The 17,160-nt window shown below is 36.5% G+C and overlaps 1 protein-coding gene across 2 annotated transcripts in view; it reads right to left on the bottom strand.

Annotated features, from left to right (window-relative positions):
* The window catches only part of GULP1 (GULP PTB domain containing engulfment adaptor 1), a 306,541-nt gene that overhangs the window by 53,233 nt on the left and 236,148 nt on the right, over positions 1 to 17,160 (bottom strand). For both annotated transcript variants that reach the window (XM_065931908.1, XM_065931909.1), the window contains exons 5-7: positions 12,502 to 12,573; positions 6,783 to 6,881; positions 173 to 310 (exon numbers count right to left, since the gene is read on the bottom strand). In XM_065931908.1, the coding sequence (XP_065787980.1) occupies positions 173 to 310; positions 6,783 to 6,881; positions 12,502 to 12,573 (309 nt within the window). The remainder of the gene's footprint in view (positions 1 to 172; positions 311 to 6,782; positions 6,882 to 12,501; positions 12,574 to 17,160) is intronic.

Raw genomic sequence — 17,160 nt, 5'->3', positions numbered from 1 at the left:
TTTAGTTAGAGATGAAATCCTGAAGCATATTCTCATGACAGGAAGAATCTATTAGTGAAGTTAAGTATTTGCAGACCTTGTTCATTTCTAAATACTTTACTAATGCTGGAAACAAGATAATTCCTGACTTGCAAAGTAGAGCAAACCACCCTAAAACATCTGGCATACTTACACACTTTTCGCTGTCAAAAACATAGCACAAATGTTTATTTGACTCGGAATCTTTGCATATGAAAGTGAATATCCTCTTGTCAGTTTTATCATCTGCACAAAATGATATTCTGTGAAGCTGGCAATTGTGTTGAACTTCCTGTGAACACAGATGAAAATAAACATAGCTGAAGAGATTTCTTTTTTTCTTTTTCTGGAATACCATCTGTGCTAATAACATAAAAGTTATGAAACATCATCTGCCAACTCTGGTTTTATAATAACATACACCTCAACTTAAATAAAAACGTAATGAGATAAACCTCCTGACTCAGGCTTTAGCTAAGTCATTTCAATAGCACTTAGAAAAACACAAGGGGAAGGAGGATCAGAGGTTCATCGGTTTCCTGAGCTACAAGGGATCTTCGGATACCATTACTTTCAACTGTGCAGTTTTACTTAGGAGGACACTGAGGTCTAGATAGATTCATATATTTCTAAAAGGTTACAGAATTGGCAGAACCCTTTGAACCAGAATCTTTTCATTTTATTTTATTGCTACTAATATTACAGCTTAAAACATAACTTCATCTGTATATAATTTCATATGAAACATATAATACAGTACATGTCTTCATGGTAAACTCAAATACTCTTGAACCTCTTCTGTCTAAGGAAAATCATCCTTGCAACTTCTGCTATGTTTTCCATTGGAGCAATGAATGAAGAAGATTTACACATTCAGCTTCCAAATTACTGAGATAAGCTTGTTAATTAGTAGTAAGATAAATACTATATATGCAGTATATATATACTGTGTGTGTGTATATATATGTATGGTGGTTTAGTTGTTAAGTCATGTCTGACTCTTGCGACCCAATGGACTGTAGCCTGTAGGCTCCTCTGTCCATGGGATTCTCCAGGCAAGGATACTGGAGTGGGTTGCCATTTCCTTCTCCAGGGGATTTTCTCCATCCAGTAATCAAACCTGGGGCTCCTGCATTGCAGGCAGATTCTTTACCGATTGAGCTAAAAAGGATTGTAACTATAGCATTTGTCACTGGATCCTTCCAAGTTCAGAGATTGACATGTCTGCTTGCTGAGATTTGATCTAACTCTTATTCACTTTACTGATCATCGGCTGAAAATTACTACACAAAAATGAGCTATAAAAGCAAGTGTTACGAGAAACTGTCTACAGCACTGCATTCTTTCCTTGCATACAAAACCAAAGGTAAGTCATCAAAGAGTTGTTTGCAAGCATGAAAATTGAAATGAGGCTGTATATTGTATGACTGTAATGTTTAGTCACTGCTAGATAGCCTGATTCAGCCATTTCAACAGCAAGGAGGTACAAATGCTCAACTTACTAAGTCTTCTGCTGAAGGCATATTTCCTGAGACTATCCTTCTACACTTTGCCCGACTGGCCAGTCTCTTCCTCACTGACATATTTTTTTTTTTTTTTTTTAACAGTATTAACACAGACCACTCTTTGAATAGCAAGACATTGTCAGGGGTTGTTACACACATTGATTGAAGATATCAGTGGCAAATGATGGATTAGTATACTCTAAAGATCTATGAAAATATTTTCATAATCTGTTTATAGGTTAGATTTCCTAGGGTTTTCAAATTGAATTAACTGGTCAGTAAGCTTGCTTAGTTGCTCAGTCGTGTCAGATTCTGCGACCTCATGGATTGCAACCTGCCAGGCTCCTCTGTCCATGGGGATTCTCCAGGCAAAAATACTGGAGTCGGTTACCATGCCTTCCTCCAGGGGATCTTCCCAACCCAGGGACTGAACATAGGTCTCTTGCATTGTAGGCAGATTCTTTACCATTTGAGCTACCAGGGAAGCCTGGTCAGTAAACATGCTACTGTATTAAAAGAAAGCATTGGTAATATATATTTGTAAAATAATTGGGGTTGAATGTTAATCAGTTTTTTGAAACTGACTTTCATGATCTTATCAAAATTACTAAGCAATAACTCTAAGGCATTATGAATAAAGGACTATATTTATTTTCCAGGGCTCCCATAACAAAATACCACAGATTGAATAGAAATCTATTTTCTCACAGTTCTGGAGGCTTAAAATCCAAGACCAAGGAATTGGCAGCTTTGGATTCTGCTAAAGCTTCGCCTCTTGGCCTACAGATGGCTGTCTTCTTGCTATGTTCTCACATAGCTTTCCTCTGTATTCACGCACACCTGATGTCTCTTTCTCTTATTGTAAGGACACCAGTCTTATTGAATTAAGGTCTAATTTTGACCTCATTTAACTTTAATTATCTTAAAGGCTCTATCTCCAAATATGGCCATATTGTGAGTTGGGCTTCAACATAGGAATCTTAGGTGAAAATTACATTTACAACTACATATTAATGTGAATGTGGAATCAGTTCAGTTCAGTTGCTCAGTCGTGTCCAACTCTTTGTGACTCCATGGACTGCAGCATGCCAGGCTTCCCTGTCCATCACCAAATCCCAGAGCTTACTCTAACTCATGTCCATCGAGTTGGTGATGCCATCCATCTTCTGTCATCATCTTCTCCTCCCGCCTTCAATCTTTCCCAGCAGCAGGGTCTTTTCCAAGGAGTAAGTTCTTTGCATCAGGTGGCCAAAGTATTGGGAGTTTCAGCTTCAACATCAGTCCTTTCAATGAGTATTTAGGACTGATCTCCTTTAGAATGGACTGGTTGGATCTCCTTGCTGTCTAAGGGACTCTCAAGAGTCTTCTCCAATATCACAGCTCAAAAGCATCAATTCTTTGGTGCTCAGTTTTCTTTATAGTCCAACTCTCACATCCATACATGTCTACTGGAAAAAACAATAGCTCTGACTAGATGGACTTTTGCTGGCAAAGTAATGTCTCTGCTTTTTAAGATGCTGTCTAGGTTGGTAATAGTTTTTCTTTCAAGGAGCAAGCATCTTTTTATTACAAGGCTGCAGTCACCATCTGTAGTGATTTTGGAGCCCCCCAAAATAAAGTCTCTCACTATTTCCATTATTTCCCTATCTATTTGCCATGAAGTGATGAGACCAGATGCCATGATTGTAGTTTTCTGAACACTGAGTTTTAAGTCAACTTTTTCACTCTCCTCTTTCACTTTCATCAAGAGGCTCTTTAGTTCTTCTTTGCTTTCTGTCATTAAGTGTGGTGTCATCTGCATATCTGAGGTTATTGATATTTCTCCTGGCAATCTTGATTCCAACTTGTGCTTCATCCATCCTTGCATTTCACATGATATTCTGTATATAATTTAAATAAGCAGGGTGACAATATACAGCCTTGATGTACTCCCTTCTCAATTTGGGACCAGTCTGATGTTCCACGTCCTGTTCTATCTGTTGCTTCTTGATCTGTATGCAGATTTATCAGCAGGCAGGTCAGGTGGTCTACTATTCTCATCTCTTTAAGAGTATTCCATAGCTTGTTGTTATCCACACAGTCAAAGGCTTTGGCATAGTCAATAAAGCAGAAGTAGATTTTTTTTTGGAACTCTCTTGCTTTTCTGATGATCCAATGGATGTTGGCAATTTGGTCTCTGATTCCTCTGCCTTTTCTAAATCCAGCTTGAACATCTGGAATTTCACAGTTCATGTACTGTTGAAGCCTGGCTTGGAGAATATTAAGCATTATTTTGTTAGTGTGTGAGATGAGTGCGGTAGTTTGAACATTCTTTGGGATTGGAATGAAAACTGACCTTTTCCAGTCCTGTGGCCATTGCTGAGATTTCCAAATTTGCTGGCATATTGAGTGCAACACTTTCACAGCATCATCTTTTAGGATTTGAAATAGCTCAACTGAAATTCCATCACCTCCTCTTGCTTTGTGTGTAGTGATGCTCCTAAGGCCTACTTCGCATTCCAGGACATCTGGCTCTAGGTGAGTGATCACACTGTTGTGGTTATCTGGGTCATGAAGGTCTTTTTTGTATAGTTCTTCTGTGTATTCTTGCCACCTCTTCTTAATATCTTCTGCTTCTGTTAGGTCCATACCATTTCTGTCCTTTATTGTGCCCATCTTTGCATGAAATGTTCTCTTGGTATCTCTCATTCTCTTGAAAAGACCTCTAGTATTTCCCATTCTATTGTTTTTCTCTATTTCTTTCCATTGATCACTGAGGAAGGCTTTCTTATCTATTCTTGCTATTCTTTGGAACTCTGCATTCAAATGCGTATATCTTTCCTTTTCTCCTGTACCTTGAGCTTATCTTCCTTTATCAGCTTTTTTTTTAAGCCTCCTCAGACTTGGGAGTCCCTTGGACTGCAAGGAGATCCAACTAGTCCATCTTAAAGGAAAGCAGTCCTGAATATTTATTGGAAGGACTGATATTGAAGCTGAAACTCCAATATTTTGGTCACCTGATATGAAGAACTGACTCATCTGAAAAGACCCTGATGCTGGGGAAGATTGAAAGAGGGAAGAGAAGGGGATGACAGAGGATGAGATGGTTGGATGGCATCACCGACTAAATGGACATGAGTTTGAGTAAGCTCCAGGAATTGGTGATGGACAGGCAGGCCTGGCGTGCTGCAGTCCATGGGGTCACAAAGAGTCAGACACAACTGAGCAACTGAACTGAACTGAAGAGACAACCATTTTGCCTTTTTGCATTTGTTTTTCTTGGGGACAGTCTTGATCATTGCCTCTGTCACAAATCTCTGTCCATAGTTCTTCAGGCACTCTGCCTATTGGATCTAATTCCTTGAATCTATTTGTCACCTCCACTGTTTAACTTCAGGCACTCTGCCTATTGGATCTAATTCCTTGAATCTATTTGTCACCTCCACTGTTTAACTATGATTTAGCCCATACCTGAATGGTCTAGTGGTTTTTCCTACTTTGGAATCTGGAAGAGATTATATTTTCTTTTTTTCCCTGTTGCATCTGTAGGGGAGATATACAAGAACCTCACATTTACAGTGCTACCATGTGTTACATGCTGAATTTTGTCCCCCTACCCAAATTCATATGTTGAAGGCTTACTTCCCCATACCTCAAAACAAAACTATATTGTGTTTCCAACTTAACTGGAAATAAGGCTTGAAAGAGCTGATTAAGCTAAAATAAGGTCATTAGAGTGGTTCCTCATCCAGTCTGATTTGTGTCCTTATGTTGTTGTTATTCATTCCCTAAGTTGTGTCCCATTCTTTGTGGCCCTGTTAGCTATAGCACACTAGGGTAGCCTGTCTTTCAGTATCTCCCAGTATCTCAAACTCATGTCCATTGCATCAGTGATGCTACCTAACCATCTCAATCTCTGTCACCCCCTTCTCTTCTTGCCATAAATCTTTCCCAGCATCAGGGTCTTTTCCAGTAAGTCAGCTCTTTGCATCAGATGGCCAAAGTATTGGAGTTACAGCTTCAGCATCAATCCTTTCAATGAATATTCAGTGTTGATTTCCTTTAGGATTAACTGATTTCACCTTGCTGTCCAAGGGACTCTGAAGAATCTTCTGTAGCACCACAATTTGAAAGCATTAATTCTTTGGTGCTCAGCCTTCTTTATGGTCCAACTCTCACATCTTTACATGACTACTGGAAAAACCATAACTTTGACTATGTAGACTTTTGTCAGCCAAGTGATGTCTGGCTTTTTAATATGCTGTCTAGATGTTTTTCCAAGGAGCAGGTGTCTTTTAATTTGGTGGCTGCAGTCACCCTCCGCAGTGATTTTGGAGCCCAAGAAAATAAAATCTGTCACTGTTTTCACTTTTTCCCCATCTATTTGCCATTAATGATGGGACTAGATGCCATGATCTTAGTTTTTTGAATGTTAAGTTTTAAGCCAGAGGAAGAAATTAGACACAGAGAGACACCAGGAGTGTATATGCAGACCACCATGCAAAGAGACATCAAGAGGGCTGCCATTTGCTGGCCAAGGAGGGAAGCCTCAGAGGAAGGCAAGCTTGCTGCTCTCAGTTTACTCATGGACTTCCAGCCTCCAGAACTGTGAGAAACTAATTTCTATTTTTGGAGCCACCAGGTCTGTGGTATTTTATTATGGAAACCATAGTAAACTAATACACACTGATTATGTCTATAGGTAATAAGGGTTGGTCAGGACACTTTAATGAACATCATACAGCTTTTGCCTTCTTTCATACTCCGTGAACCAAACTTAAATGCATCTCTCTCGAAGCATATGAAGAAAAATTCCTAAATACAAGACCAATACCATTGAATACACTCAATATAGATTGTTATATCCCAGACAGAGGCTGAAGAACAAACCACTCAGAAAGCAAATCCAAACATTGTTTTTCCCCCTATAAATCCTATAGAGTTTTAAATTGTCATTAACTGAGAACCAGGTAACTTCAGTGGGTGAGTGTGAGCACGCTCAGACGTGTCCAGCTCTTTGCGACTCCATGGACTTTGGCACGGCTCGCTCCTCTGTTCATGGGATTTTACTGGCATGAATACTGGAGTAGGTTACCATTTTCTACTCCAGGCAATGTTCCTGACCCAGAGATCGAACCCACATCTGCACCTTCTGCATTGCAGGTGGATGCTTTACCGCTGAGCCACTGGGTAACATATTTTAAATATTTATTAACATAGAAGTGTGATTGCAATTAATGAAAGAGTAGAATGCTTCTGATGTTCAAAAATAAACCTTACCTTTGTTTTAGGTTCTAGAATTTTCACTCCATAAATTGAGATTTGCAACTCAACTTTGGGAATTTTCTGGCCTTCAGATTTCTTGATATGTCTTGCAAACTACAAATGAAAATTTATTCACAAAACTAATTTTGTCTATGGAAAATGAACACAAACATATATTTAGAGTTTACATTCAATGCTGAAATTTCATTAAATAAATTATTGCCTATTGTCCATTATATTTTTATAAACCCCACACAGCCTCCAAATAGTTAGAAATCACTGTGATCTACCATTACAATCGTTAAAATCAGGCTGATTCTCAATAACTTAAAAAAAAATTTAATATACTTCTTTCATGATATTTCAAAAATCTATCAAACAGAAAAAGAAAACTCTTTGTGTGAAAATAAGCAGAGATATCTTTTTCTGGGGATCTTTTGTTTTTTATGACTTTAGGAAACTTGCAGTCCAGAGCACTAGACCTTTGCATTTCCAGATACTTACATTGTTTGGTATACTGTCCTACCTAATGAAATCAATGAATGAAAAGAGACAGATTACCATATTCAAACTGAAATAATTATCCCGGCTAACATACTCAGAACTAGACTCATTCTAGAGATATTCAAATGCACTGGTTTTATCTGGCAGTGCTACTCTCCTGACTTTCCTTCTCTCCTCCCTCCCCTACCTCTACTTTTCTTCTCAAGAAACAGAAAAAAATTATTTAAAAAAATTGTTTTTACTAACCCCTCTTACAGGGCTTCAGAAAGTTATTTCCTTTTTAGCATATGGATCACCCTAACTTGAGTCAAAATAGATTATCTGTAAGGCAACATGGAGTTTTGGTCATCTTTTGTGTGTCATATTTATTTACATTGCGTATTTCTTTCTAATTTAGGACAGATGTAAATACATGTGGTATACTTCAGTCCCAGAACAGAGAGTGGTTAAAGGCCTCTTTCTCTTTTCACGGCTTTGTACTGCCATGGAGAATAATATAATTAATGCATATAAGGATGCCTTGACGTGTCTGCCTTGATATCCAGGGCAGAGTGGGTGGGTGGAGGAGTTCCATTTGTTTTATTTCATTTTTGATGGTATAATTTTTTAGTTTGTTCTCTGTCCTATCCTATAAATACAGGCAGTTTTTTCCCTCAGTATTAAGCAGGCTTACATTCTTCACATAAATGTGACTAATTCATGCCAGGGATTTTTTTTTTTTTTTGTCTTTAAGAAACTTATTTTTCTTCAGTGCAGCCCTTTACAAATTATCCCAGCTCTCTCCCAAAGAAAGTGGATTAATTTGTTTCTTTTCCCTTCATAACCTTCTTCCTGTATTGCTATAATCAAAACAATTTGGGGGTTTTCACATATGGAGGCGGACAACATAAATCAGCTGCTTTCCATCCATGTGAATGCATCTGAACAAAGCCAGCCCCACTGCTGGCCGTGGAGGCAGTCTAAACTGGCTTCCTGGGTGCTGCTCTTTTCCAGAAACAGACAATGAGCAATAGCTCTTGAAGCCTTTTTCACATCAGGACACAACCGTTCCTCTGACCTCTTTTAGTTTCCAAGTGCCCATCACAAAACCACCACGAATATTAAACTTATCTCTTATGTCTTTTCTGTCAGAAAGAAAAGAAAGGAAGAAAAAAGGCGGAAAACTGAACAAGGGGAAGAAGTAGGGGCTACAAGTAGAGAAAAGAAAGAGGGGAGCAAGGAGGGAGGGAGAGGGAAACAGAATGAGCCAGAAAAAGAAAAACAAACATAAAATATCTGATTTATGGCCTATGAAACCTTTGCCTTTGCTTCATATCAAGATGAAGTGATTGTGCTCAAAGAAGATTCAGAGATCATCCAATCTGATCGGCCCATTTCAAAGATGAGAAAATAAGTCTCAGGGAAGTTACTTTGGTCATAAAATAGGTCTGTAGCAATCAGACTTAACTGCTTCACAGACCTTGAAAAACATTTAAGCTGAAGGATATATTTGTTCAATCTGTATTTTAAACAGTTTGATATTCTCATTCCTGCTTGTATTTTTTAAAGATAACCTTATCCTATAGCTCCATGATCCCTCTAAGTCTTTTCCTACTTGCAGATCTCTGAATTGCATTCCGAAATACTTGTAATTTATATTTTGAAGATATATTCATGCTTATATTGTATTCTTTTCTTGCCCTACCTACTACTTGAATTCTAATGTTTAAAAGGCCTTTTTGAAATTTTTTTTGCCCCCTCATCTTTGTTTTAGTGAATATATTTTTTGGTAATCTAGATAGAGTGATCTACTAGTAAAACTTGAATATAATAATTGAATAAAAATGTTCAAAGGAAGTAAAGCCTAAGAATTCTGGAGGCTATCTGGATACAACAAACAAAAAAACCAAGCTTTTATCATCACAAAATGATGAGGTATTACTAGAAGTACTGTATAAAGTACTGCATAAATACGTTAAATGTATACCATGGGCAAATAGAACAGCTGATGAAAATTCATGTATTACACATTATTAAGCATTTAAAATTAATGAATTAATTATAATCCTCTTTGTGGTTCTTATAAATTGTTGATTTAATTAAAAGTTTTGATAATCTCACAGGGAAATCAGTTATGTGTGTATGTTTTAAGAATTTAAATAAGCTCTAATCATGTCATTAATTAAATAACTGGTTATAAAAACAAAAACCATTTGCAGAGGCTACACAGAAAGCATGAAGTCAAGTGGAGAAACTGGTGGGCCTAGATTTAACAGAACTTTTTATTATTTTCCAAGCCCACATGCCTTCATGTAACTTTAAGCTAGCTCTGCTTGGGTGAGGGGGTCTGTCCTCTAAAACTGGGGTCCAGGAATGCTGCTCCCTGGTTATCTCCTAAAGAATCCAAGAAGTTTTGGCCCTGCATACCAAAATTCATCCACATGTAAATATCACAAACAGATTGTTTATGAAACCTTTGACATTGTTTATGAGCCTGCTGACATCTGCAGTAGTTGCATAAAAAATAAATAAATCACTATTAAAAATAAAATTTCTAAAAGTAACTTGGATACTAAAAGTAAGAAGTTGAAAGCGTTTTATAATTATTACTTTTTGAAAATTTTGGCATTTTCTTAAATCATAGACTAAAACATGAATAAGAGATGGAAATTGTTGAATGTGATCAAGAAATAGAAAACATGTTGTTTTGTCATATGTAGAAATTTTGAAAGTAAACACATAAAAATTATGATATTGAAGATAACTTTATAAATTGTAAATTCTTCACAAAACAACAGAAAAATAGTACCCAATAAAATAAAGCTTTAAAATTTTTCTTGAGAAATAATTAGGCATAAATAATCATAGCAGCATAAAAAATACATTATTGAAAATCATAGACATTTTCTATCATCTTGTGTTAGCCTTAAATTTTGAATATTTCTTTAATGTCAGAAGCTAATAGATTAATATTGCAAACATCTGAAAAATTACAAGGTTTAAATAAAATATTACCTTGTGGGGAAAATACTGAAATATAGTGGATAAGAAAGTACGCAGAATACATATGTTTATGAAAAATAAGCAGTAAATTAAAATTAGATATGTGTACCCAAAACCTAGTTAATAAGCAAATTGTTCTTTCTTTTTTTTTAGTAGAACCATAGCACCATCTTCTGGCTATCTTTACATGACGACAGAATTAAAGAGGAGCCAGTGTCTAAGTTCTTAAATGTAAATACTCATATACTTTGAGTTGTAGCATCTGACCTTTGACACAATAAACAAAAAAATTAAGATAGAAATGAATAAACAACATTTTTTATTATTTTAATTATTTCATGAATCATTACCTTATATATATTTCCCTGATCTACAAACATTTTGCAATCAACAGACTAAAGATTGTTTATAAGATTAAGTATTCTGAAAGATACTTGAAAGAGAAAAGCTATTATCAACTGAGTATACATTTTTTAAACTACATTGCATGATTTTTATCTTATTGTAAATCACATTCCTTTATAAACAGAGTACATTTCCAAACATGAAACTACATAAGAACTAAATACAAAGTTTCACAAAACCACATAAATACTAGCCTTTTTTAGAAGACATTTCATCTCAAATATCTTTTTATATATTATCACTCACTAAATTGAATACTTTGGGGTTTGGATTTGGGTTCATTTCATAAAGGACCTCCTAGGTACAAAGAAACAGTAAGTGTAAATATCATTATTCTTTTATAAACACTCTGATTATAGTGAAGTTGGACTCATGTCCAAAGTGTGCAACATTTTGAACATTTAGATGGAATCTAATTCTAAGTGTTGTCCATAAATTGTGAGCCCTTTTAAATCCTGTTTTAGGGCTTAAAAGTATTTGCCAAACAAGCACAAGTACATTTGTGTCTAGTGAAGGTCACTCAGTTGTGTCCAACTCTTTGCAACACTATGGGCTATACAGTCCATGGAATTCTCCAGGCCAGAATACTGGAGTGGGTAGCCTTTCCCTTCTCCAGGGTGATCTTGCCAACCCCGGGATCAAACCCAGGTCTCCCACATTGCAGGCAGATTCTTTATCAACTGAGTCACAAGGGAAGTCTAATTTTTTTTGTTTAATGAATTGTTAAAAGTAATGATTGGCTTGTCCCTTTTTTTTTTTCCAAATTATCACCTTGGAACCTTTTAGTATATTTCTTTAAAAACAGGAAAAATAGAAAATATTTTAAAAATATAGCAATTATTTAAAATAAATGGATAAAAATTATCTACTTTTACTTCTTTACCCAGAAAACAAGCCAACTCACTTCAATTTTTTTCTCAATTTAAACACTCAGTAAATTCCACCCGATATGACATTCTCAAAGCAAACTAATATATTTTATGTGGCTTTGTCTGGTGCAGAGGCCTACCCATCTTATAGAATAACTGGATAATCTAAAAACTAAATAAAGTTAGTGGAGGGTTGTTTCTCAAAAAAATTCTGAGAACAACCAGAGAGAATAACAATAAAGTGTGTTAACAAAATATTGTTATGCTAAATTTTCTTAATGTGATGATAAACATGAGAATTCTGCTGAAGGAGTTTTTGAATCTTAATATCTCAGAGGAAACAATGTCTTTGGGGATGGAATGCAATTAGAAAAACATGCAAAGGACGCATGGCAATTATGTAAGATTTTCTCAGGAAATTTGCTGATTATGAGTATGTGGAGCTGCTTACTGTTCTTTTCTGCTTTTATTTTCCCAGTTCCCTGAGTCTGCTCATGGATAAGGTCAGACCCTTGTGGGTTTGTCCATTGGTATGTCTTTAACATACAGTGTCACTGCAAAATGCTGCTTTGGAATGAACTTCACTTCCACATTTTCAACTGGGGGGTTCGATATTCTAACTACAGGAAATTGTTATCTTTGAGTTAGGGCATGAGTCCACATTGCCCAAGCAAAGTAAAGGCAGGCTACAGAATGGCAACACTTATGAAATATTGCTGTTACATTTTTTTGTTGTTGAGTATAAAAAATTACACCTTAAGAAACCATGAAGACTGCGCCACATTCAGAAAAATAATTGTGTCTACATAGTTATCATTAAATACATTTCCTTGATCTAGTGGTATTCATTTAACAGCATATTTTTACTAAGACTTATCTGCCACAGAGCTATTGATGCTTTGAAATTCCATCAGTCTACGGATGACCGAAGGTAAGTTCAGTATATGAGACACTTACTTCAAGGGTTTGCTTACCTTGAGTTTCCTTACAGCATCTCTCACAACTTCTGTTCCTTTGGGCTGCTCTACTTCTGTGCTGCCAAGAAACTGAAAATGGTCACTGTGAGACAGGTGTTACCACGTCATCTATCACGAAATCGTTTTAAAATATATCATGGAATAATAGAATGATGTGATAGTAATTCAAATCCAAATCCAACACAGAGGAGTTACTAATTTATATTACTTTACATTATATGAAAATGTTAACACATTACTTAGTCACATACAATTCTATTATTCTAAGACTTCTTAAAAATACACTTTTTCTAAATGATTTGCTTGCAGACTTTTAATGGAAAGAAAATCAAAGTTATTTTGTTGGGCCCAAAGGAATAAAGTTGATCTCAAATTTAAAATTTAAAACATGTGAACAATTAAAAAATTGTTAGCTGAAAATTTAAAGTATATACATTTTTTTCATGTTGTCAAAAATATATTTTAAAAATTTAATGAGGTTTAATGCAGTTTATAATGTAAATCAACATTTTTTTGTTTTCCAATTAGCATATAAAATTTAAAAACACACATTTTAAATACTCAATATACACTATTCATCAAAACTATAAACTAAAGTACATTAAAAAATTAAAAAAAAAATACATGCTCTAGAATATTAAAGGATCCCTAGAGGTTTTTAGTTAAAACCTAACCTATCCTCCCCAAAAGAACAAAGTTTTATAATAATTACCACATTGTAATAAAATATCTATCCTGGAGCAATACAATACCTCCTAAACAGGAGACCAATATCATGAAACATTAAAGAAAAATTAGAACTGACATGTGGATATTTTATTCTACAGAATATTTTAAAATAAAAAGAAAATAATCATTACATTCATTAGACATATATAATTTTCCAAAGACTTCTTCTCTTGTCACATACTACCAATCATAACACCAAAGTGAGATATGAATTCATCAGTTATTAAATACATAGACATAAGCATGGGTATGTATATGTGTATGTGTGGGTGCTAAGTCACTCCAGTCATGTCCTACTCTCTGCAACTGCGTAAACTGTAGTCCGCCAAGTTCCTCTGTCCATGGAGATTCTCCAGGTAAGAATACTAGAGTGGGTTGCCATGCCCTTCTCCAGTATGTGTATATACTTTACACCAAATAATTAAGTAGAATCTTTTTTATGTGTTAACTCACAGAATGGAAGGGAAGAAAACAGCAATATCAGAGTGAACTGGACATGGAACAACAGACTGGTTCCAAATAGGAAAAGGAGTACGTCAAGACTGTATATTGTCCCCCTGCTTATTTAACTTATATGCAGAGTACACTCATGAGAAACGCTGGGCTGGAGGAAGTACAAGCTGGAATCAAGATTGCCGGGAGAAATATCAATAATCTCAGATATGCATATAACACCACCCTTATGGCAGAAAGCAAAGGAGAACTAAAGAACCTCATGATGAAAGTGAAAGAGGAGAGTGAAAAAGTTGACTTAAAGCTCAACATTCAGAAAACTAAGATCATGGCATCCAGTCCCATCATTTCATGGCAAATAGATGGGGAAACAGTGGCTGACTTTATTTTTCTGGGCTCCAAAATCACGGCAGATGGTGATTGCAGCCATGAAATTAAAAGATTCTTACTCCTTGGCCACCTGATGCAAAGAGCTGACTTATTTGAAAAGACTCTGATGCTGGGAAAGATTGAGGGCAGGAGGAGAAGGGGACGACAGAGGATGAGATGGTTGGATGACATCACCGACTCAATGGACATGGGTTTGGGTAAACTCCGGGAGTTGGTGATGGACAGGGAGGGCTGGCGTGCTGCAGTTCATGAGGTCACAAAGAGTCGGACATGATTGAGCCACTGAACTGACCGTGATTCCTTCTTTCATTCTTGAAAAAATAACAATAACTAAAGAAATTAGAATTCTGTTTTTTAAACTGGGCTCTATGTATTACCTTCATGAGAATTACCTAGGAAGCAGGTTAAAATATAACAATGCAGATTCTTTGGCCTAATAAGGGTAGGCCTAGGGAATTCTATTTCTAAAACCATCACAGGTGATTTCTTGTACTAAAAATCTAAGGAACAGACTTAGGAAATAGTAACAGGTCAGGAAAATAGTGGAAGGTTGATAGAAAAGCTGAGATGAAAATACAGGAGATAACTGCTCATCCCCCTTCTGATGAGCTCATGGAAAGAAAGCGAAGCTCAGAAGCATTAAGACAAAAACATTTCAGTTTTCAGATTCTATAAGATACAACAGTTTCTTTTTCTAATATTTTTAAACTATGTCAAAAAACTGCTACTAGGTCTAGATGTAATATCATTAAGCACTATGTCTGCCCCAAAATGATCTCAAGTTGGTTGACCAGACCTGCAAAAAAGACCAAAATAAGTGAAGAAATTCTCAGCTAAAAAGGAATTGAAAAGTTGCCACTAAGATATGGAAGACAACCAAATTGATTCCTGACACCAATGGACCCATCACATTTTCTTCTGTTTCAGGTCAGTATACTCAACTTTGTCTGTATGATATAATTACATGGGAGCTTTAAACAGACCAGTGCCTGGGACTCTGATTTAATTAGTTGGGGGCGGAGTTAGGGCATCTGTGTATGTTCAAGCTCCCCAGGTGATTTTAATGTGCCACCAGATTTGAAAAGCACTGTTTTAGATCATCCAGAAAGGATAAAGGGTCTAAGTGACAGGAGGGGAGCTAACACAATAGAAGCTGTTTAGTTCTGAGAAATCTAAGGTGTAAACTGTTCTCAACATCTCTGTATTTATCATATCACTGAGAGATTCCCCATTAGTGGTTGGTCTACCATTAGCAGAACTGGGAGGTGAAAGCAAACTCTTTATAGATAAGTGATTATTGAACTACAAGAAGTGTCTGATGTGTCGCTAACAGACTGTAAGAGTTACTGGAAATATTTATGGAAAAATATTCCTTACTTTGGCAGCAATGTCATGAGTCATAAGTGTTATATGTAAATAGGTCCATATGGGAAAATGATGGAAGAACTCCAAGTACTTTCTAAATGAATCAACCTCTTGTGGTATTCCAGGAACCTTTTAATATGTTTCCTTCACATTGGCTTTAATTAAGTCGCCTGAGTAATGAAACAGGGAGAGACCTTCAAAGGCTGTGGGAACTAAACTTAAAAGACATCTGATATGGAGCTTGCCACTTAACCCTTTTCTTCTGTGTAATGTTGGATGCACTGAATGGGAACAATTTTAAAACTGAAAAGCAGATTATTCCTCATAATAGTTTATTTTAAGTTAAAAAAGTCATAATGCTTCCTCTGATTAAGGTTTGTATTTGTATGCATTCCATGTCTATATAAAATATTTACAAGACTCTTGAATGTGATGCAACATGCTGGAATAAGCTCTAGGCTTAGAGTTTGAAGATGTTTGAAAAGTCACGATTCTTGAAAAATAAGAATAATTTTGTTCTTCTTTCCTTACAAAATTGCTCTGAAGACCAATTGCAATAAGAGATGAGGGAGAAAAAAATAAAAAACCTTGTAAGCTGCAAAATGCATTATAATTATGAGGGATGGCCACTTCTTAATTTACTGATTCTTTGGAGATGAAACTAGAATTTAGTGGATATTGGTGCTGCTCAGCTTTGCTTGGATCCTCTTATCAGCACTGGGATCTATCCTCCAGCTTCCCCATGCTTTGCTGGTGAGGGCTCACAGCAAGACTTTCAGAGAATTCCCTTCGGTCAATGAGGTTACTTTGCCAGTACTGAGACCTATGAACTCCTGGAAGTTTTCTGCTATCACAACAATTCTTTAACCAATGACTGGTGCAGAAGTGCAGAGGGCTGGCCCATTTGCTGGGAAGTGGGGCAAACTCTAAGGCGTAACATCATGATGCAGAGCTTTCCTCAGAATCAGGCTGCAGCTGAGGATTCAGCTGATTTCTTCCCCTCATCTGTCTGCCTTCCCATGTCCTTACGGACTGTTCCTGGGAACACTTCCCTAACGATCTACTTCCTCTCAAATCTTAACCTCAGGTGCTAATTCTGGGAGGAATTGCCGTAACACGCTGTTAAGGGCTTAAATGCTTACATTCATGACCACAGAGTCTGGCACACTAACCCACCAACAACCGAAATACTCTGGTCATAGTGCTGTCAAAAGGCTTGGACACAATACAGGTAAGAGGAAGGACTTTAGTTTCTGTATTTTCCCACTCTACCTGGTGTCTGAAGGGTGAAGGAAAAGAAGGACCAGAATGAAGCCATGGCCAAAGGGTCACTTCATCCCATCTCAATCGAGCTGTTAGCAGCAGAAACAAGGCCAGGGGAGTTGTGAATTGCAAGATTACACCACTGTAATGAGTGAAAACTCACACACAAAAAAAGTACATCAGGCTCATCATCAATACACTAGAGACAGAGAAAAGACCGTAAAAGACCCAGAGAGAAACAAAAATCCCACAAAGGCCAGGAAATACAACATAAGACTTCACATCAGCAATAATGGAAGAAAAATAACTTCAAATTCTAAGGAACCAAAGAAAAAAAAAAGGTTTAGGGCAAGATTACAGATTACCAGGAGGGGGGGAAATATGTACTAAGATGGACTAAAAATTTAAATTCCCATGTCCCACTTCTCCATAGGAGAAGAGGAAAGTATGTAAAAT

Source organism: Muntiacus reevesi, chromosome 3 (genome assembly GCF_963930625.1).
Source record: "Muntiacus reevesi chromosome 3, mMunRee1.1, whole genome shotgun sequence".
Taxonomy (NCBI): Eukaryota; Metazoa; Chordata; class Mammalia; order Artiodactyla; family Cervidae; genus Muntiacus; species Muntiacus reevesi.
This window is presented reverse-complemented; position numbering and strand designations above follow the sequence as displayed.